Raw genomic sequence first — 22,879 nt, forward strand, 5'->3', positions numbered from 1 at the left:
CCCCTGCACAGTATTTGAGTTTGATCTCCCTGTGACTAAGGAGCGTGTTTTCCCTTTTCTCCACCCCTGCACCTCTAGAGACTGCAGTGAGCTCTCAAAAGAACAGCATTGTGTGATGTATATTTCAGTGACTTCCCTCAGCAAACCCCATCTTAAAGACCCATCTTATTTTCTTTTCCCTCTGCCTTTCTGTCTTCCATCATCTGTTGCAGTGGTGGTTATGCAGTCGTGACCTGGGTTGGTGAGTTTTCACTAACTTTCTGCTGCTGCCCTGATCAATGACTTGGATTTAAGCTATTTGATGTCATACATCAAAGGTGAAATAAGGAGTTTACAGGAGGAACTGTCTCCAATTTACCCAGGTGAGTTTCCATAGCATCCTAAATCTATTTGAGTAAAGCTGCAGAGTTAATTCATATTTGACAAAAAGTCTGTCTCAAAGAATAAAGCTGTATGTCCTGCAAAAACACAGTTTGGTACATGACTTAAAAAAACGCTCAAACCGCGACTACAACATTCTGCCAGGTCAATCATTCAAACCCTATAGTGTTTTTTTTTTTTTTTTTAAAGTTTTTCCTTTATGAATAGTATTTGCATACAAATTATAAATCGTTATCCCCCCTCTCATGGGCCCACCACCTGTGAGAGGGGCCGAAGGTGGTCGGGTGCAGGGTGTGATGGGTGGCGGCCCTGGCGGTCTGACCCTCGGCTGCAGAAGCTCGTGGGACGTGGAATGTCACCTCACTGGTGGGGAAGGAGCCGCAGCTAGTGTGTGAGGTTGACAGTCGGTCTCACCTCGACACATGGCTCTGGTTCTGGAACCAGCCTCCTTAGGAGGGGCTGGACATACTGCCACTCTGGAGTTGCCCACGGTGAGAGGCGTCGGGCAGGAGTGGGCATACTTGTTGCCCCCCATCTGGGCGCCTGTACGTTGGAGTTTACCCCGGTGAAAGAGAGGGTAGCCTCCCTCCGCCTACGGGTCGGGACGGGTTCTGACTGTCTCTGTGGTGAACTCAACCGCTTGACTCGGATCTCAGAACGGCGCCGGAATTCCCATCATAAATGGAAACCTCGCGATATCTCCACTGTCCACGAAGGCTCTGTAACGTCACAAACACAAACATCTGTGGATGTGATCGGTACCGGGCCAGCTTAGAGTCCGCCACACGTCCACAGACACCAGAACTAGGAACTGTCCGAACCCCGGGACCCGGAGCTGCTGCGGCCGCGTGAGGATGTCTGCCGGGACCGGGAGCCGGAGCACGGAGCCATGGGGAGGGTTCGACGACCAGCTCATCCAGGTGGGTCAAACAGGTGCCGCCGGAGCTAACCTGGGGCAACTAGCAGCTAGCTAACCGGGAGACTAACTAACTGTAGCTAGCAGTCCGCCCAGCAGATAACCAAACTGTCTGAGCTAACGTTAGCTTCCGCTGACTGAACCAAGAGACCCGGTGATCTGCTAACCTACTAACTGGAGGAACGGGTCTGACCGGATCAGGAGCTTCTGATCGGGTATTGCCATCGGTTTCTGGTTCTGATCACAGGTTCGAACACTGACCCGGTGTTATGGATTAACTGGTGGCTAAATTAACTGGTTGAAACCTTTGCGCACCGCAGATGTTTCTAAATTGTAGGTGGCTGTGTCGATGCCTGCTGAAAAATGCTACTTGTGTGACAAAACCGTTTGCAAAACTTTACTATAAACCCCATTTGACGCAAATATGTTTAATGTTACATGTGAAAATTATGTTTCAAAACAAGTTTCTACAGAGCAGCGTTCAGTTCGCCTCGAAAACACCGAATTGGAGCAAAACCAGGTCAATGAGTAACAGGACAATCCCATTCACAATCAGCTTCACCAGAATAAATTAATTTTATCTCATGAACAGCGTCAATGTAATTCTAAATTTATAGTTTCTGCATTTTGTAACCAGCACTGATCATAAAAACATTGGAATTGACTCTGAAGTTCCTGTAATGTGATTTATTAACACTTCTAGCCTAGTGAGTGTTTCTGGCTCAGATCCTGCAATGCAGCCTCACTGTTTCTGAACTTAATTCATGTTTTAGCAACATTACACACAGGAAGTGTTGCTAAACAATGAGGTTGGTTTCATCATATTTAATAAAGTTTAAATCACATACCTGATGGTGTTGCTTGTGGTGTTTACGTGTCCAAATACAGAGGAAAATCAAGTAATAAGTTATACTGTAATAAAATCTCATCTAAATGATATCAGGTTAACAGCCAATGTTGTAGCTGGTGGTGATGTAAAAATGGACAAAACAAAATTATAATAATTCCATATCTACAGTATTTGTCTGTGTTCTCTACTGGGAAACAGTTTGCAGGCTGGTGACGAGGTGAAATAAACTTAAAAATAAAACGAGCCGCATTAAGATTTGGATTAACTAACGGGGTCCTCAACGCAGATGTTTGTAAAACCACAAATTAGGTGGCTGTGTCGTTTCCTGATCAAAACGCAACAAACGGATTAGAAAATGTCTCTTTCTCTATGATCTCGTCACAACATAATAATGCCTTGTATATAAGATAAGATAAGATTTATTTGTCATTGTCATCAACAGATTACAGCGAGATTGAGATTTGCTCGACTCGAGTTAAGATGCAGGTTATGTGTATATACATAATATACAAAGATAAAGAAATAAATAGTACAAAATGAGAAATAAATAGACATCAGAAGATGGTTGCAGCGCCTGGAGGTGTCGCAACAGAATTTACATTTTTAACAAAGTGGTGTCAAGAGCAGAAGTTCTTATGCCTTTGAATTTAGTGAAGGAATATTGAAGAATATATTGAAATATCATCAAAATATACCAGACTGCAGGAGGAGACTGAGCTAAGCAGTCAGAATTTGTACTATCGCCCAGCATTGACGATTATTTTACATTTTCTCAGTCTTATATTGACTGACATGCTCTGCAAACATGTCAATATATGTAAACAGTTATGATATTATGCAAACTAATTCCTTGCTCATTTAATGGAAGCCACGTTATTTTGTTTGCACTTTAAGACTTCTTTGGGCTGCAGAAGCAAAGCTGTGCAACTTGGTAATCTGACAATATTCTTACAGTTAAAAGTTTGTCTGGCAAACCTGTTTAACGATTTTACCTCCAAAACGATGACAGCAAGTAAATATTATTTATTTAGACAATCAAATAAACGGGTCCAAAACGTGAATCAGATGATAGTGCTAACTAAACTCATACCAGCGGTCGCTGAGCTCTGAGAGCCGTTTTAACCACTAAACTATGACGACTGTAATAATAATAATCACCTGTTATTGATCCTGATCTATCAGACACTCTGCGCTGTAAGAAGCAAACCTGGATTAACTGGTGACACTTTCAGAATCTCAGTTTGAGGGAAGATTTGAACCGTTTCTGATGTAAAAGTATAAAAGACAATAGCTTTTTGTCTCTTATGGTTGAGTTTTAGAGTCACTTGATGAAAAGAATAAAGATGTTTAATTAAATTACGAGAAAAAATATCAACAACAAAGAAGAAATGACACTTTCACATGGATCTGCGATGTCTTCTATAAATAAACTATAACATGTTACAAAAACAGTGTTTAAAAAGATTTTGCTATTTTGTGGATATCTAATTGAAATATCATACAATATGAGGGAGATGTGAAAAACAACAGCCAGTCGATCTTTTTAAACATTTTATTTTAATCCCATGACTCTTCAGCATTTATGTGGCTTTCAGGGATTAATCTTTGCTTTCAGATCTGCTTGAGATTTTCCTTTGACGAGTTTCAACCTCTGAAGTACGGTGGCCGACAGGTGCAAATGCGCAGCAAAAGAGAAACATGCAAACAAAAAAAAAAACACGCGCACAAATTAAATGCGGCAAGCAAAAAGCGAATAAAATGCAGCAAACAAAAAGTGTTGAAAACGGAAGTGCTCCAGACCACTAGGGGGAGTCAAAGAAAATAGTATTCATTTCTATGGGACCAGATGTAAGATTCAGAGAAAGAAATTTGAAAGAAAGTAAAGGTATCTCTCTGAATCTTGCATCTGGAAAGTGTGATTATTGTGAGAAGTCTGAAACAATAGAGCATGTTATTTTAGAGTGTTGTAAGTATGAAGAAGAGAGAAGATGCATGCTGAGAGAGTGTGTAGGTATTAAAGAAAGGTTTAATTTAATAGAATTTTTGAGGAGAGATTTCGGGAGTAGACATATTCAAATAATTATTCGGTATCTTAAAAAAAACAAAGCTATTTCATAGGATATGAGTAGAGCAAGTTGGGTGTGAATGTGTAAAGAATATCAAAGAGGGGTATATAAAGTTATAAGCAAGTTGGATAATATAAGCAGGTGTGTATGTGTGGGGGTATGTTTAATCAGGAGTTAATGGAGGGAAAAGGTAGAAAGTGAAAGTTTATAGACCATCTCGAACCACACTCCATACTGGTAAGTGGCGGTAATGCTACTGTAAGTTTGTTGCCAACCGCCAATAAATACCAAGAAGAAGAAGAAGAAGAATCTTGCATCTGGTCCCATAGAAATGAATACTATTTTCTTTGACTCCCCCTAGTGGTCTGGAGCACTTCCGTTTTCAACACTTTTTGTTTGCTGCATTTCATTCGGGGGTGTTTGCGTCTCTCTTTTTATTTGCTGCATTTCATTCGCTTTTTGCTTGCCGCATTTAATTTGTGCGCGTGTTTTTTTTTTGTTTGCATGTTTTCTCTTTTGCTGCGCATTTGCACCTGTCGGCCACCGTACTGAAGCAACACAGAAATTAGGACAAGTTCTGCGTAATTTACATGTTTTGGAGACTTTACATATAAATAATAAAGGCAACATACCATGTTAGACCAATAAAAGTCTTTCTAATTAGTTATTCCCGAGATCTTAATGGGTGTCTTAAGGAATCGGATAGTATTTTTGCAAAAATTTGTAGTTCTTAAAGCTTTTTGCATTGTTTACTTCCTGGTTTGGTAAAGGGGTCCTAAAAAGCCACGCCCACAGAAACCTCTGTGTCTCCCAGCTGCCGCCACCGGTAAATCCATAACACCGGGGTCGGTCCAATCCGAAGGTTCTGGAGTTATTCTTTATTTATTTAAACAACTCGGCTTCTTTTCCTGAATTTCACAGAAATGGACCCGACCTCTCCTCGGTTCTGGTCAGTTTAAGCCTGATGCCAGAAATAAACCCGGTTCTACTAAGACTAGAACCAGAGAACCTTGACTGTTCTGATCGGGTTTGTTCAACCGGACTGAACCTAGTCTGAAACCAACAAAGTGTTTCTGGACCCAACATCTGGACCTCTGCTTGTTCTGAAAGACCCGGCTGTGTGTTAGCCTCAGCTTCGTGCTTTATGTTAGCTTTAGGTTTGTGTTAGCATCAGCTTTATGCTTTATGTTAGCTTTAGCTTCATGTTAGCGTCAGTTTCGTGCTTTATGTTAGCTTTAGCTTTGTGTTAGCGTCAGTATCGTGCTTTATGTTAGCTTTAGCTTTGTGTTAGCATCAGCTTTATGCTTTATGTTAGCTTTAGCTTCATGTTAGCATCAGTTTCGTGCTTTATGTTAGCTTTAGCTTCGTGTTAGCGTCAGCTTTGTGTTTGTGTTAGTGACGGGGTTCACAGTACACCCTCCAGCTCTCTAGCGCCACCATGCGCTCTGCCTCCACCTGCTCTGACTGAGATGGACGGACATTTATTTCCGGGTTCCTACGTTAAGCGTCATCAGCGCCGCCATGTTCAGTCCACCGGTGAAACACTGAACAGTTGCTGGGTCAGAACCAGGGCTGGTTCTAGTTACACAGCTGATAATATTGACCCGGTACCAGGAACAGCTGGATGTCCTGGAACTCAAACGGACCAGAATCGGTCCGGTATCAGAACCGGCTGTGATGCGTCCTCAGGGCGGCGGCGCGGCGGTCATCGACATGGAGAACATGGACGACACATCGGGCTCCAGTTTCGAGGACGTGGGCGAGCTGCACCAGAGGATGAGGGAGGAACAGGAAGTGGCTGAGGAGGCGGCGGCCGCCGATGCCGACGGTGCCGACGACTTCCTTGGTGTGAAGGGACTAAAAGGTCAGCTGGGTCGGCAGGTGGCGGACGAGGTGAGTGCTTGCCAACCGATGGGAGCCGGAATGTTGCTATGGCGACGGCAGGATGCTGTAAGCCCCGCCCCCTCCCTCTGTTTCCTTCAGGTGTGGCAGGCGGGGAAGCGGCAGGCGTCCAGAGCCTTCAACCTCTACGCCAACATCGACATCCTCAGGCCGTACTTCGACGTGGAGCCTGCCCAGGTGCGCAGCAGGTGAGAACTCCACTTCCTGTGTCCTGTCAGCTACTTCCTGTTCCCACACTAAGCTAGCCTTTCCCCACGCCAGGCTGCTGGAGTCCATGATACCTGTCCGCATGATCACCTTCCCCCAGGTAAACCCCGCCCCTCTTGCAGTAAGCCCCCCCTCTCCAGGTGAGCTCCAGGTGAGCTGCTGTGCTTCCTCTGCAGAAGGTGGCGGGGGAGCTGTACGGCCCGCTGATGCTGGTCTTCACCCTGGTGGCCATCTTGCTGCACGGCATGAAGACTTCTGGGACCGTCATCGTAAGGACGCGCCCAGCCCGCCCTCTGCCTGCCTGTCCTCACCTGTCCTCACCTGTCCCTCCCTCCGTCTCCAGGTGGAGGGCACCCTGATGGGGACGGCCATCGGGACGTGCTTCGGCTACTGGCTCGGCGTTTCCTGCTTCGTCTTCTTCTTGGCCTACCTGGTCAACGCTCAGATCACCTTGCTGCAGATGCTCTCCCTGCTGGTGGGTACCGCCGCTCGCCACCCCCACAGCTCCCCATGACCCCCTGACATCACTTCCTGTCGCCAGGGTTACGGCCTGTTCGGGCACTGCGTGGTCCTCCTGGTCACCTACAACATCCACTTCCACTTCCTGTTCTACGGCCTGTGGCTGCTGGTGGGAGGACTGTCCACGCTGCGCATGGTAGGACTGCGTTTCCCATCAGCCCCTGCCTCAGTCCATTTCCCATGAGCCTCTGCTCCTCATCCCCTGTGTGTCCTGCAGGTGGCGGTGTTGCTCTCCCGGACGGTGGGCCAGACTCCGCGGCTGCTGCTCTGTGGTTCGCTGGCGCTGCTGCACATGAGCTTCCTGCTGTACCTGCACTTCAGCTACCACCGCATCCTGGAAGGTCAGAACCGGGTCAGGGTCAGGGTTGGTTCAGAACCAGAACCGGGTCAGGACCAGCTGAGTTTAACATCTGCAGATACATTTCTGTTTTGGTCTAGAAATAATGTGAGCAATCCCTGAGAAGTCCGATGCCTCGTGATTTGACTAGACTAGTGGTCCTCAACCCCCGGGCCGCGGACCGGTACCGGTTCGTGAACCAATTGGTACCGGGCCGCGCAAGAAATAATTAAATATTTCCGTTTTATGTATTATCTGAGTCTGAAACGTCTCTTATTTTGAAAATCCTTTAACCGGACTCTCTCGGTTCCGTCTTGCCGCCAACATGGAGCCACAAGCAGCAAAATGAGTCAGAAACGGATCAGATTGTTTGTAAAGTTTCTTTGTGAAGGGAAAAGGCCCAGAGAAGAGCCAGGAGGATGGATTTATCTGTGATTCCCACAGTCCAAGCTCTGCATGATATGGTGACCGGATGTTAATGAGGCAATGAAGCTTCAAGCTGCTTCTCCACTAGAGACCAAGAACCCTGAGCATCAGCAACACTTCCGGTCTCATCGTCTCTCATCTCTCCCAGATGGACCGTCTGGTTGCAGAGAAACAAGCTCAGGGCTCCATTAGTCGTTATCCTGAGTAAAATGTTCGTTTTTGTGGCGCATCTGTATCTTATTTTGAAGGGATATGTCTCCTGCCACACCAGAGGAGACAAGACCCTGGACCATGTCTACTCCAATCTGGCTGGAGCTTACAATGTGACACCCCTCCCCAACATCGGACAATCAGACCATCTCTCCCTGTTCCTCACACCTCGGTACTTACCACTCATCCAACGTGTGAAACCTACCGTGAGGACAGTAAAGGTGTGGCCAGAGGGCTCAGACGCTGTGCTCTAGGACCGGTTCAGGAATACAGATTGGACTATTTTCCACCATACAGACTTGGATCAGTACGCCTCATCTGTACTGAACCATATTTCCACCACCATAGAACGTGTCACCACCTGCAAACGCATTACCATATTGTCCGTAATAGACAGAACCTTCTTCAGTGTCCTCCTCTCCACCACAGTTTCCAGGGACTCCAGCCTTAGTCCCAGTACAGAGCCAGCTTTCCTGATGATTTTGTCTAGTCTATTAGAGTCGCTGGCTCTGATGCTGCTTCCCCAACACACAGCAGCAAAGAAGATGGCGCCGGCAACAACACTGTGATAGAAGGTCTCCAACATCTTGCTGCACACATTGAAGGATCTCAGCTTCCTTAAAAAATAGAGTCTGCTCATCCCCTTCCTGCACACAGCGTCAGTGTTAGATGCCCAGTCCAGTCTGTTGCCGATTACAACTCCCAGGTACCACAGGTTCGTAGCTGCTTTGGTTGCAGGTACCACAACTGCAACCAAAGCAGCTACCACCCCAGGCCAACAGCCACTGACTTTCCTCCCCACTGACGTAGGAGCGGCTCTGAGCAGGATTAAATCCCACAAGGCTGCGGGTCCTGATGCCATACCTGGACGTGTCCTCAGAACGTGCTCTGGGGAGCTGGCAGGAGTGCTGACGGACATCTTCAACCTGTCCCTGGCCCGCGCTGTGGTACCGACCTGCTTCAAGTCTACCTCCATCCCCAAGAATCCCAACCCAACCAGACTCAATGACTACCGCCTGGTAGCCCTTACCCCCATCATTACCAAGTGCTTGGAGCGGCTGGTCCTAGCACACCTCAGATCCTGTCTCCCCCCCACACTAGACCCCCACCAATTTGCATACAGGCAGAACAGGAGCACAGAGGATGCAGTCTCTATAGCGCTGCACTCTGTCCTTTCTCACCTGGACAGTAAGAACACTTACGCCAGACTGCTGTTCTTAGATTTTAGTTCAGCATTCAACACTGTCATCCCATCACAACTCATTACCAAACTCACAGACCTCGGCATCAGTCCACTCATGTGTAACTGGTTGCTCGACTTCCTGACCAGTCGACCTCAACATGTCCGGCTGGACAACCACTTCTCATCCACCATCATCATAAACACCGGAGTGCCACAAGGCTGTGTGATGAGTCCCTTCCTCTACTCCCTCTTCACCTACGACTGCAGACCTGTCCACGGCTCTAACGCCATCATCAAGTTCGCAGACGACACCACGGTGATCGTCATCAGAGATAATGACGAGGCCGCTTACAGGGAGGAGGTAGACCGTCTGGCTGAGTGGTGCGACAAAAACAACCTGCAGCTGAACACCGAGAAGACCAAGGAGCTTATCGTGGATTTCAGGAGGAACGCTGACCCACATCCACCCATCCACATTAAGGGGACAGTGGTGGAGCGTGTGGACACCTTTAAGTTCCTGGGAGTCCACATCTCCGAGGACCTGACTTGGACGACCAGCTGCTCCAAACTCATTAAGAAGGCGCATCAGCGCCTCTTCTTCATGAGGACCCTGAGGAAGAACCACCTGTCCTCAGAGATCCTCACGAACTTCTACCGCTGCACCATTGAGAGCATCCTCACCAACTGTATTACAGCTTGGTACGGGAACTGCTCTGTCTCCGACCGGCAGGCGCTGCAGAGGGTGGTGAAAACTGCCCAGTATATCGCCGGGGCACCGCTCCCTGCCATCAAGGACATCTACAGGAAGCGGTGTTTGAAAAGGGCCGGGAAAATCACAAAGGACTCCACTCACCCAGCACACACACTCTTTTCCCTCCTGCCCTCTGGGAGGCGCTACAGAAGCCTACGGACCAGAACCACCAGGAACCGGAACAGCTTCTTTCCCACAGCTGTCACGCTTTTGAACGCCTCCTGACATAAAACATAAACTATAAGGACTGTACTCCCCTATCCTCTCATACAACAATAACACATGGACTATCCTCACACACACACACACATCACGGACTGTTTTCTTCACACACACATACAACCTGTAAATTTGATCTGCCATTATTTATCTATAATCCATTCCCTAACATTCTTATATAATCTGTATAATCTGTGCATATAGCTCCCATATTTATATTTATACACAATATCTATATCTCTTGCTATAACCCCTTATAGTCCATACATACATAGTCTTGTACATCTGTAAATAAATATCTATATCTCGTAGAGCACAGCTGGATAGATGCAAACTACATCTTGTTGCTTGTACTTGTGACAGTGCAATGACAATAAAGTTGAATTCTATTCTATTCTATGTAAACGTTACCATAGCGACCAGAGTCAGAGAGTGTTAGGGTAGTGGAGAGACGAGAGGAGAGGAGTTTGTGAGTTTTAGGTCTGGTTCACACCATTTAAGGATTGTGGGCCGATTTTCCAAACCTCTGTGACCACAGAGCCGATAAAAGTCCAACAGGTTCGGTCGGTTCGTGAGTCCAGCAGCAACACACCACAGAACCGATTCCAGAAGAAAATCCAGTAAAACCCCAACAGACCAAACATGAATTTAGAATAATCAAACAGTGATAGTTTGTGGCTCATTTTAAGCGATAAAAGATGAAACAAAAAGAAAAGATGTTTGATAAAAGATGGCGGAGCAGCCGCTCTATCTGCTGCTCTATGATTTGGAGGTGAGTTATGTTTTATCATGGTTAACATTTTTAACTGAATAAACATAACCAGATATAATAAACATATATAAAATGACCTTTGCATATAGTAATAAACATTTCCACATGTCACCTCCGATGTCCACCGGACTCTCAGTTGCCATGACAACTGTTTGAGATTCCCCTCCGTTCTGACGTCACCGCGCTTTCTGATTGGCTACCTGTCACATTCAACAGGCTGCGATTCGCTCCCAGTCAGAGAAAACCTGCGATAATCGGGCCGAGACCATGTAGAATATGCCCGATTTTAGATCGGCCATATTCTACACACCACCACTAACACACCGCACACTGCAGGAGGTTGGAAGATTGTCGTAAAGGGAAAATCGGGGCAAAAAACAAACAACAAAAAAAGGCTCATCTGAGAGTCCCCCCACACCCTGGAGGGCAGCAAAATTGCCGAGCCTTGACCGGTGGGCGGTAATAAAAAGGTTGGGGGCCAGTGGACTAGACCATCAGCCTGGCTGCTTCTGGAAACCTCCCAGAGATGAAAGAAGCAAACCCTTGCAATGGGATTTAAACACAGGGCAACCAGAGAGGAGGCTGCTCTGTTGACAACCTCCTCTCTGATTCTGAGCTGATTCTGGCAGCACAGCGCCCCCTGCAGGCTGTTCACCACGTCACGCCGTGTTCGGCTTTAATGAGTCGGTTTCCTGGGTTTGTTGAGACGGTCGCTGCAGAAGAGTCCGGTGGAACGAAGCGGTTCCAGTAAACAATTTTTACTGGATGGTTGATAGAACCAGTTCACCCAGTTTAACCATCATACATAGAAAAACTGGCGATATTATTACCAGTGGAGACTCCATGTGTCGGTTTCAGTCGACGTATCGCGGCCCGGTTCTGCAGCTCCATGTCCGGATTCACATGTTCCCTTGGGATTGGGCGGCCCATTTGGGTCAGAACCGACTCATGTTCTGCTTGGCTCTGTTCCAGGTCTCCTGGACTCTCTGGAAGGACCCGACCCGGCTGCCATGGAGAGGGTGGCCCGAGATGTTCACCAGGTGACCCTGAACGCCACCGCCAGGAGCCTAGGGAAGGCCCAGTGAGGGCCCGGTAAGGGCCCAGTGAGGGCCCGGTGACGGCTGCTCTGCCTGGACCTTCTGGACCTGGTCTCCTTCAGCAGAACTTTCTCTCTGGTTCTGGTTCTCTGCTTCCTCTGGGTTTCTCTCTCCTTCTGCTCATTTTCAGCATCTTTATTATTGTTTATTAATGTTTATTATTGTTATTATCTTTGTTGTTGTTGTTTATTACAGATGTTGTGTTTGAGTCAGTTAGAAACTCTGGGAAATCTCAGTGTCTCTGACCTTCACAGGAAACTGAAACCTGTCTGTGTTCAACATGTTAATAAAGATCTGAGTCCCATCTACTGGTTCTGAACTGGTTCTGAACTGGCAAGAGGTGCAGTTCTGTATTTCTGCCAGCAGGCGGCGCAGCCTACCATAACAGACAAACTGATGGTTCCCCTCCTGAACCCTCCAGCAGGCCCAGCAGTAAAGGATCCAGCTGCAGGGAGTTGGAACGCTGTCTGCTATGATGCCCTGCCACTTTCAGTCGTTTCTCACTCAGCAAAACCCAGTGAATCAGCCACCAGGTGGCGCTGCACCAGGCCGCTTCTCTAGATCAGGACCAGCTGCGGATCCAAAGCAGTTCCTGGAGTTTAAGGGTCAGTGAGCTGAACCCAGCAGGGGGCTCCTGGATCACTTGAGTCAAAGCGTCGCTTAGCAACAGGAAGGTCTATTAAAATGATTTGGGTCCATATGCTGGACTGATTAGACCATCATATGTGGTGTTTTAGTGCAGAAGCTATTCTGAAAAACTAATTCTCCAAGATTCTGTTTTTGTGGGATTTCTAGCTGGTTCTGATCAGTGCGTCCAGATTTACTCGGCTCTAAGACCTTCCCTCTTATTTTGGCTTCTCAAATCCAGCGATGTCTGATGCGCAACGAAATACCCACAAGCCACGGCTCATTCCGCTTTTATTTTGAAAACCGACACGCAGTGAAGCAGTCACGTGACCTGCGTAATGTGGCACGTCGCTTGTGGATCACGTGGTTTTCAGCAAGAGGAAAAACCCATCGAGGTGGAGCTTCATCTGACACTTGGCGTTATTTGTCCCCTCACTATCAGCAGCAGGTCTGATAAGCCCCTCCCCCCGCAGGGTGAGCTCTCTCCCTTTAGCTCCTCCCACACAGGTGAGTTCAGGTACTACAGCAGCACAATAAATAGTTCATTGTGGACAATGTCACTGACTTCATCAGTTTGCTGCGTCATTAAACTTTGCAATACATAGCAACCAGGTTGCTATGTATTGCAAAGTTTTTGCTCAGGTTCCTCTTGAAAATGAGATTTAGATCTCAACGGGGTTTATCTGGTTAAATAAAGGAAAAATCAGTGTTGTATAGTAACGAAGTAAAAATACTTCACTACTTTACTTAAGTATTTTTTGGAGTACTTCATACTTTCCTCGAGTATGAAAATGTTTGATGACTTTCACTTTTACTTCGCTATATTTCCGAACTTAATTGCGTACTTTTACTCCGATACATTTTCAATGTGTGGTTTAGTTACTCGTTACAAAAAAGTGAGAGAGAGAAACAAAGTGTTTTGACCCCACCTACTGATTAGCAAGTAGCAAGCAGGCTACCGAACAAAGTCCGTAGCCTGCTTGCCTGGGCTTGTTCATCACCTCCAATAGGTTACACCCAGTGGCGGAGCTAGACTTTTATTTCTGGGGGGGCGGATGGGGGGCCAGGGCTATCTGTAAGGGGTCCACTGACTATGACAATGACAATACAGTAAAAGTACTTTCATTCACATACTATATATAAATAAAGACTCATGAAATGAGATTTGCTCATGTAATTTGCAGTTTATTATCAATGCATGCCACACAAAGCATAAGTGGACATTAACCTCTAAATGACACCATTGTAACAAGACAAGACTTACAATGAGAATGCAGTGTCACACAGTTCACAATTACAATATCTCAAAAAAGAAGGTTGTATGTTATGGAAACTGTTATTTAATAGATGCTACATGTGCATTTTATTTTCGAACTTAATGCAGCTATGACCAAATGTACTGACTCCTAAACTATCATTGGTACAAGTACCAGTCGGTGAAGACCCAAATCATGACGAGAAACGCAAGACTTCTTCATGCACTCATAAAAGTAAAATCCTTCGGTTGTTGTGAGATGAAGCAAAATATGTTACAAAGTCATCCATGTTGAGGCCCCGTGCCCTCCTTGACTCTATGCTAAGTGTTCCAATGTGACTTAGCCTGGCATCAGCCATTGTTGTCCTTAGGTAACTTTTAATTAATTTTAAAGCAGAAAAGCTTCTCTCACAAGAAGCAGTACTAACTGGACTAACTACTGCAATCTTGCAAAGTCTGAATAATTCATGTAAAACCTCTTTATAAGGTTCAAGAAACAGAATAAAATCAAGCAAAGTAGAAGGTGTGCCTAAATCACTCTTTATTCTCTGATCAAGCAAACGCCTTATTTGGTGCACTTCATGTTTCAGGTCATCTAAATCTGACTCAAAGATATGTCCAAAAGCAATCAGAGGCTCCTCATTCAAGAAAGTTGCACTTTTGGGGTTTAGGGACTGCACTCCTTGCATGATCTCACAATTTTTCTTTGAAAAACGCCTCTTTAACTCCGCTATGAGACAGTCAAGCACCTGATTAAAGAGTGGTCTGGGGAAGCCCTCGTCATCACATTTTCTCTGTCCTATAGTGCTCATTACAAGTGAGTCAAGAAATTTTGAACTTAATCTTGGATTTCTTCTGTCAATTTTTACACTGATTTTGCTCTTCTCAGCAAGTTCCTCAACCTCTTTCCATAGTTCATCAAAGTACTTTTCATTTCTGTAGTCCTGGAAAGTGTCTATAAGAGCACCTACTAGATCTACAGCTCTTGCTAGGTCAAGAGTGCTGGACTGAAGCATGTCGGAAAGACATTTGGCATCACCAAGCACTTTACAAAAGGTAACCAAAAGACCTAAAAATTGGATATCTATTTGAAGAAGCAGGCCCCTTGCCTCCACTGTTCTTTCGCCATTTCTTTCAAGTGCAATATCCTGCAACAATCTCAGAACTGCTGGAAGTCTGTCTCTCATGGTACGGCATGCCGTATACCTGCAGGCCCACCTCGTATCTGAAAGTGCCTGGAGCTCCCTGGGTTGTTCTGCTGGATACAACTCTTTCTGTACGTCAAGCCACCTCAGATGAACATAAGAGCCAGACACAAAGTTATGAAGCTGCTGTAGAAGTGCAAAAAAGTCAACGACCTCAGGGACTGCTTTGGTAGCATCAACAAGGACTAAATTCAAGCAATGTGCGTTACAATGAACATAAAATGCAAATCTGGCATTGCTCTGAATTCTGGCAGATACACCAGAATGCTTCCCACTCATGACGGATGCACCGTCATAACCCTGTCCCACTAGGTTATTCCTGTAGTCCAGACCATGTTTCTCAAGACAGCTAATGATCATTGCACTAAGACCTGCTGCATTAAGGCTTTCAGCTGCCTGGAAACATAGGAAGCTTTCGTGGATGACACCATTGTAATAATATCGTACAACCAAAGACATTTGTTCCTTTTTTTGCAAGTCTTTTGTTTCATCTGCAATAACACTGAACACTTCACATTCCTTCACTTCTTTTATGATTTCAGTCTGTACCATCTCTGCTAAGCCCTGAAGAATTTCATTTTGGATTTGATGACTTGTGTATTTTGCATTGGCACATCCTCTAAGCTTTTTTTCAATTAACTGATCATGCTTTGCTATTTCATCCAATATAGCCAAAAAGTTTCCCTTATTTCTAGAGTCCCCAGACTCTCGATGACCCCTTTGAGCAATATTTTGTGTTGCAGTCAAAAGAAGAACATCGGCTATTGTTTTAATATAATAACGGTTTTCTTCCACCACTTTTTTCCGGTTTGTGTTTATAGAATTTAGCATGGTTGTATTTCCCTCATTAGCCCTTTTATATTGACTCCATGCATACATTGCATTTACATGGTGCTCTAACTTTGAGTGAAGCTTAAATCCAGACTCCTTGGACAATGCCTTTTTCCAATTACTGAAGCCGGAATGCGAAGCAAAGACACTATCTGGTGCATTAGGCAAAGAAAAATGCCTACAGGCAAAGCAGTAGGAGGAGTCTTTAATAACAGAATATTCTAACCAAGAATAGTCTTTGTACCAGGAGCTGTGAAAAGTTCTCTTTCTTGTTCCATACTGAGTTCTGGGGAAGTTTGTCAAACTTGGCTGAACAGGGCCCTGTTCTTTTGACTTTGAAATATCTGGAATACAAACACAATGGTTATGTACACATAATTTACATGATCATTATGTCATGTAAATTGTGCAGCTACTAAGCAGGTCTTAGTGTAAGTAAAATTACCACTGGGTCCTTTTGGAAAAGCAAAAGGAGTGCTGGACACTGCTGAGAAGAGATCAGTGGTATCTCCTGCAATTGCCCCTTCTGGCTCATCATCATCCTGGTCAGGCGCAGAGCTTTCTGTGTTTTCAGACTCCTCCTTTGATGGAACTACGTTGTAAAAACAGTACATTAACATAATTGAACCAACAATTAAAGAAACACATTAGCAGAAGCCAGCAAGTAAAAATAACCTAAAACGGGGCAGGAATTTGACTGTTTCTGTAGATACTCTGACCTGGTGATGGTGGATTGGTGTTTGCCAGACTTTCTTTCTCGTGACTGTTCTCAGGACATGAGCTACCAGGACTGCTGATGTCAGAGCTGAACCCTGTTTGATCTGTGCCTGATTTGCTTCTTTTTATAAAGAAGCTGTCTATCCTGCCTCCCTGTCTTTTCATTCTCAACTGACCCTAGGAAAAAAAACAAGCCAGTCATGTTATGCCAAGTATCACTTCCTATTACTTAGTGTTAATAGATCCCCACTTCCAGTGTGTAGGTCAGGGGAAACAGACTGTGGCTGTATGTTCAGCATTCAAACTTCTCAGCTACTGGACCGACTAACCTGTTTTTGTTCATGATCATTATCGACTTTATTTATAAAGCACTTTAACAGCAGCCAGAGCTGAAATAAAGTGCTAAACATCAGCGATAAGATAAAAGAAAACATAAAAGAAAATGACAAAGCTAAACACATAAGAATTTAAATAAATTAAACATTTCATGGAAAACATAATAAAGCAAAAAGAGTAACAGATTAAATTGTCACAAGTTCATGCCCTTTCCTAGGGGAAACGGAACCTCTAACAAAGTGTTGCCGTTTCATAGAAAATGTTTAGAAAAGAATTAGTAAAAATAGCAAATGTCAGTGGGGAACTTGTGTGGAGTTTTTTCACTCATTTTATAGTACAAGCTGGCTCCATTAGCATTACCTTTCACAGGTAAGAAAGAAAGAACACAATTTTATGAACAGAATTTCTTGACTTTGTGGCCAAACGACAGCTTCTGAGCCAATAAATATTTCCCATGTAATTATATTGGCCAGAAGTAACTACTCTGATTTTTATTTTCTTAGTATAGCTAACATTTTTCATTCTGTATAGTTTTATTTAATGCGAGAGCTAATAAGAAATCGCTGTTAGAAAGAAAGAGCATTACAGACCAGAGGATTTTGGCAGGTCATATAATCAGGAATGTCGTGATCCATTCTGTCTGATAACACATGCACCACGTTGGATACTTTTTTTTTTACTTCCCGTATTTATCCTCCCGACATTGTTCAGGCAGACGTGAGTGGTAAACACACTGAAACACGTCAGCGTCTTTACAATACTTTTTGCTTCTGCGTGCATTACGAGTCTGACTGGCAGACGTGACGTATCATAGCAACTGGCCGACTCGCTCACTAAGTCGGCGTCTACGTATGTCTATAGCTGTAGCATTGTTAGCTTGATGCTCGCAACTTATAGTAGTAACTCAACTACCAGAAACTATTTCCTGGCTGAGCACAAAATGTTTTTAACGGGGTTTTTTTATTGGTAGTAGTAAACCATTGTAAAACTTACCTTTGAAGTCAGATTATCCGTCTTGGAGTCAAATCGACTGTATTCCTCTTAGCTGTACAATATTTCTCTATCGTCTCTTCGCGGTTCTCCTTCTCTTCTTCTGTTGGGTCAACTCTGTTGTGTCCAAATGGTGTATCACAATAAACGTAAATGGTGCATATCGCCCCCTGCTGCTTTTGAGCAGTCACAACAGTCACAAGTGTCACAACCCATTGTGGTACATAGTGCTACCTACTGTGAAGGAATGACTGGGTGTCGTGACATGTCGATCATTTGGGGGGGCCGCTGGGGGGGCCAATCAGATGGCTGGGGGGGCACTGGCCCCCCCGGCCCCCCCTCTAGCTCCGCCTCTGGTTACACCTGTTTCGCTTCTCCCATTAAACACAAAGCAAGTCTCGCAATCAGCAGCAGCCACATGGAGGAGGAGACGGAGACCACAACGACTGCAACTACGTCGGACACGGCTCCAGGGGAACCACCAGCTGGTGATGAGAGCCCATGGCCTTATTTAAACACAATATACTCTTTCGTGGGTGTTAAAGATTCGTCGTACCGCATGCAGTTTATGTTATTCCTGCGCGAAGATGTGGAAATTCTATCTTACAAAAACTCCCCGTCCAGGTAACGTCTTATGAAATGGTTATAATCCTCCTGTGTCAGTAACTATAGCTTGGTCACTAGACACTACTGTATTGTGAAATCTTGACCATAAATGAACTTTGTTTGGCATTGTTTCAGTTCCATACGTGGTGTATTTAGCTTAGGCCTAATGTTGACTGTAGCAGGCTACCTAGACTCCTCTGTTCAAGGGGGACAGAAGCCATAGCGATAGCAATTTAGACTAAATTTAACGAATATAGGAAAGGCATGCAAGTTCAAAACCACAAACCATTAACATGTGCTACTCTTCAAAACTGGAACAATTTATTAGCAGGTTTAATTTTGCATTCACTTGGTTGGGTACATTATTTTAAGTGTATTTGACAAGTTTACCAAAATATAAAAAATGTCATTCAAACTGCATTTGCTTTGTTTTACTTTTTACTTGTACTTTTCATTACATTACTTGAGTACATCCATTTTTACAGTAATTTCCATACTTAAGTACAAGAAGTTTCAGATACTTTAAGACTTTTACTCAAGTAACATTTCAGTCAGTGACTTGGACTTTTACCAAAGTCATATTTTGGAGAGGTACTTATACTTTTACTTGACTCTGAGATTTCAGTACTTTATACAACACTGGGAAAAAACAAAAAACTGGTTTTCTCAGCTGAAGCTCTAATCCCTGAGCGTTGTCTGCAAGGTGGGTTTGAAGCTTAAAGGTTTTTCATTCTGATAAAGTTAATCAAACCGTTTCAGCTACACAGAAAAATCTTTGGAAACAACCTGCGAGTCTCAGCGCAGGGGCGCTGAACCTCCTCCTGCCGCCAGATGGCAGCAGAGAGACGATGATCAATGCGATGTATACCAGCTGACGGTTCCTCAGCTGTACACAATAATAAATGCATGTCTGTGTCGCTGCGCATCACCAGCGGTTATTTATGGCTGCAGACTGAGGAGCTCCACAGGAACCGGAAATGAATGTTTTTAAAGGGAAGCGGAAACGATAAGAGCTCCGCGCGGGAAGAGGCCGGAAGTGGGAACCTCGGGTCAGACAGCCAACAGAACTGTAGAATCAGACGAGGACAGCAGGTCCAGACTAAAGGCGGTTCGGAACCAGGCCCGGTCCAGGATGAAGATCTATTTCTGCGGCAGCATCCGGGGCGGCAGGTCGGACCAGCAGCTCTACCAGAGGATCGTGAACCAGCTGCACAGATACGGGAGCGTGCTCACCGAGCACGTGGCCAGCGCCCAGCTCAGCGACTCAGGTGGGACGCGCATGCGCACTTGAGTTGTTGATGGACTACAACCAGGCGGGTTGCTCTACATCAGTGGAGCCCAAAGTGGCCCCTGAGGCCCGGCATCCTGCGGGTTTTAGTCTCTCCCTGGTTTAACGCACCTGGATCCAATGATGGACCATTAGAGGCCGAAGAAGAACTTTGACCTGCTGAAAAGGTTGTTTGTACCAGGGAGAGAATAAAACATGCAGGGTGCAACCGGGCCTCAGGGGCCCAGTTTGGGCTCCACTCCTCTAACCAAGGCTGTAACTTTGAGCTGCCAGTTGAGGAGGAAGAGGAGGAAGAGGAGGCACCGAAGGCCTTTCAGTGCTACGAATACAGCCAGAAGTGAAATGTGAATATCATTCAGTCTGACTCACTGAACCTGATCCGGCTCGTCAGTTTAATAGCACCTTTTGAAAATGAAACCTTTTAGCAGCTTTAAACATACTAAGAGTTATAAAGACGTTAAAACATCAGCTGCCATAGCAATGCATGGAAGCACCTACAGTCCTGCACGTTAGCACAAACATTAGCGGTGCACTTCCTCTCTAGTGACCTGCCTGTGGAGCAAAGCAACGCAAAATAAGCATTTAGCTAGCTTGTATGTATTAGCCATGTTTAGCACACTGAATGGAGAAAGTCAATGATAGACAACATGCTAGTGACAGCATTTAGGCTAACATTAGCATTTTGGCTCATTTTAGCTTACACACTAGTTTAAACCTACTGAATGGAGTAAGTCCACACTGGTCAACATGCTTCAGATGTTCCACATGCTATTAATATTATTTTAGCTAAGCCTAGCATTGATGCTAATCTTTAGCATCAGAACCCTGGTTTGACTTTGGCTTTGAACTTCTTCACAAATGTTCTAGTTAATCTAAAATGTCTTTGCCTTGGTGATGCAATTATTAACATATTCTCATTTATGGAATGAGTCTGTAGATTTGCTCAATGCTTGCCTACAGTTGAAAACAATTACAAAATCCACCAACATTTTCTGTGAAGTATTATCACAATAATGTAGTTGCCTTTTACTAGCTGATTTTACCGAGCGCTCAGAAACTGGAGCACTTCATACAAGAGAGGACAGTTGGGCAGCAGAGTGACCGTCGCTGCTCCTGGACTGGACGGCGGCCATTAGCCGCTACAGCTAGTGATGTGAACCTGCGGCGCCATTACTGGCCATCGTTTGATTCCACTGAACCAAACTGATCCGATGCAGGACGAGCAGGAATCTGTCACAACAAACGGTTGGAGCCCCACATTTCTTATCCACTTTCTATACATTTTGGCTTGAATAAAAGTGCCGACGTTTGGATGTGTAAAATATCTCTACCTCTCTGGATATAAACCTAGAAACAGTTTGGTCACGATACCAGCGGTGGTTGGTTAGCTTCTTTAAACAGCTGCTTTACTGATAATCTGTCAGAAAGTCGATGTTTGGGTCGCCTTATTTTTGAATTAACTGAACCGAAACACGCAGCGGGTTCATATCATGGCTGTCCAAGTCAAGCTACAGCATTAGGCTACTAACCTGCTCCACACTTTAGATTCAAGTTTAAACTTTTTACTGACCTGTGAAATGTGATTCCCTTCGATCTTATCTTGCTGTCGTAGCGTTGACCATTAATAACAACACATTACGTCCCTTTTCAGATTCTGTGCTTGATTGGGTCATTTTCCAGACCACCGATATTCCAGTAGGTCACGTGACGTCCGGTCCACTAGATCACTGAGAGGACTTGATATTTACGTTTTGCAAAATAATGTTAAAAAGTTGTTAACGCTCTGAACACAATGAGCAGCTGCTGCCCTGTTACTGTCCGCTGATGGATGCAGGAACATCAAGGGGGAAAGGTGCAGGAAATGTTGGTGGGGACATGTCCATGTCAGGACGAGGGGCGGGGACATGTCTAGAAATCTGCTTTTATTTTGAAATCTTCTCTTTAGAGCTGAAGCTGTTGGGGTTTTTGGGACCAACATGGCCACAAGGTTTAATAGTTCATGAATGAACTGGTTCCGCATAGGATGAATTGCGTCACTGCTGCTGATTGGTCATTGGTCGTGTGATGTCACTTACCAGCTGTGCTCTGATTGGTCAGGAGAGGAGGGCCCAGCAGGGGGCGACAGAGCCATCCATGACCGAGACCTGGCCTGGCTGCAGCAGTCTGACGGTAAGACCGGATCGTGGCGTCGGTCCCAGAGCGGCGGGCCGCTGACCTCTGACCTCTGTGTGTCTCAGTGGTGGTTGCCGAGGTGACGCAGCCGTCCCTGGGCGTCGGCTACGAGTTGGGCCGGGCCGTGGACATGAAGGAGAAGAAGGTGCTGTGTTTGTTCCGGCCGTCGTCAGGACGAGGTGAGGTCACTTCCTGTTCAGGTTGACGTGATTGGTCGTCAGGGTGTTAACTTCCTGCCTCTGCAGCGCTGTCGGCTATGATCCGAGGGGCGGCGGACGGGCGGCGCCTCCTGGTGGTGGACTACAGTGAGGAACAGCTGGAGGTGGTTCTGGACCGGTTCTTCAGCAGCCTGCAGTCGGTCTGACCAATCAGAGCGCAGCCAGCGGTCACCATGGTTACGTCCACCGGGACAGGGCGGCCTTTGTTTAGATATATCTGGAAAAGTAATAAAAGCCACTGCTGCTTTTATAAGAATCAGAAAGAACCTGATGACCCATCTTCATCGTCTTCATCAGCAGCACAAAGGGCCAGAGGTCACAGGGAAGACGTAGAGTTTGTCTAGTAGAATGGTCATGAATCCTGGACTAATGCAGAATATCTATTTGTAAATATTAATTTTCTTTATTGGGGATTTTTGATATTTTAGTATTAAATGTTTCACCTTGTAGTTTCCATCTGACTTCATAACTGAGGTTTATTAAATGTCTCTTTGTCCAAAACTTTATTAAAAAATTATCTTTTTCCTGGTTCTTTGCAGAATATCTGACTGTATTCATATAAAAAATAAAAATGTTGAAGAGAATCTGATTGGCCTCCAGTGAAGAAAAGCCAATAAACTGATCAACCTGCCAGGGGAAGAGATCTCCAATCAATAACCGTTATTGATAGATGATTAGTAGTTACACACTGGTAGAGCATATTCTCCAGGTGTAGCAGGAACATTACATTTATTAACCCTAACTTCATCATTATACATGTTGAGCCAGTGATCCCTGTTCCGTCCAGATCTTGGTAAA

The 22,879-nt window shown here is 45.2% G+C and overlaps 2 protein-coding genes and 1 long non-coding RNA gene across 3 annotated transcripts; 2 read left to right on the forward strand and 1 right to left on the reverse strand.

Annotated features, from left to right (window-relative positions):
- The first annotated feature begins 1,016 nt into the window (after window positions 1-1,016).
- yipf3 (Yip1 domain family member 3) lies at window positions 1,017-12,140 on the forward strand. Its single transcript, XM_023328018.1, has 9 exons — window positions 1,017-1,301; window positions 5,903-6,106; window positions 6,197-6,303; window positions 6,377-6,422; window positions 6,499-6,591; window positions 6,666-6,797; window positions 6,864-6,977; window positions 7,059-7,182; window positions 11,712-12,140. Exons 1-9 carry the CDS (start codon window positions 1,236-1,238, stop codon window positions 11,822-11,824), a joined length of 999 nt encoding a protein of 332 aa, XP_023183786.1. The 5' UTR covers window positions 1,017-1,235; the 3' UTR covers window positions 11,825-12,140.
- Window positions 12,141-16,033: 3,893 nt separating this feature from the next.
- On the reverse strand, window positions 16,034-18,145 carry LOC111606487. The gene is made up of 3 exons (XR_002752031.1): window positions 17,801-18,145; window positions 16,200-16,346; window positions 16,034-16,098 (listed from the first exon to the last, which is right to left on the reverse strand). It is a non-coding gene; the product is annotated as an uncharacterized LOC111606487 (long non-coding RNA).
- A 1,159-nt stretch (window positions 18,146-19,304) lies between these two features.
- dnph1 (2'-deoxynucleoside 5'-phosphate N-hydrolase 1) lies at window positions 19,305-22,665 on the forward strand. Its single transcript, XM_023327082.1, has 4 exons — window positions 19,305-19,671; window positions 21,789-21,860; window positions 21,929-22,042; window positions 22,109-22,665. Exons 1-4 carry the CDS (start codon window positions 19,536-19,538, stop codon window positions 22,225-22,227), a joined length of 441 nt encoding a protein of 146 aa, XP_023182850.1. The 5' UTR covers window positions 19,305-19,535; the 3' UTR covers window positions 22,228-22,665.
- The last annotated feature ends 214 nt before the right edge of the window (window positions 22,666-22,879 follow it).

This window comes from Xiphophorus maculatus, chromosome 22, assembly GCF_002775205.1.
Source record: "Xiphophorus maculatus strain JP 163 A chromosome 22, X_maculatus-5.0-male, whole genome shotgun sequence".
Classification (NCBI taxonomy): domain Eukaryota; kingdom Metazoa; phylum Chordata; class Actinopteri; order Cyprinodontiformes; family Poeciliidae; genus Xiphophorus; species Xiphophorus maculatus.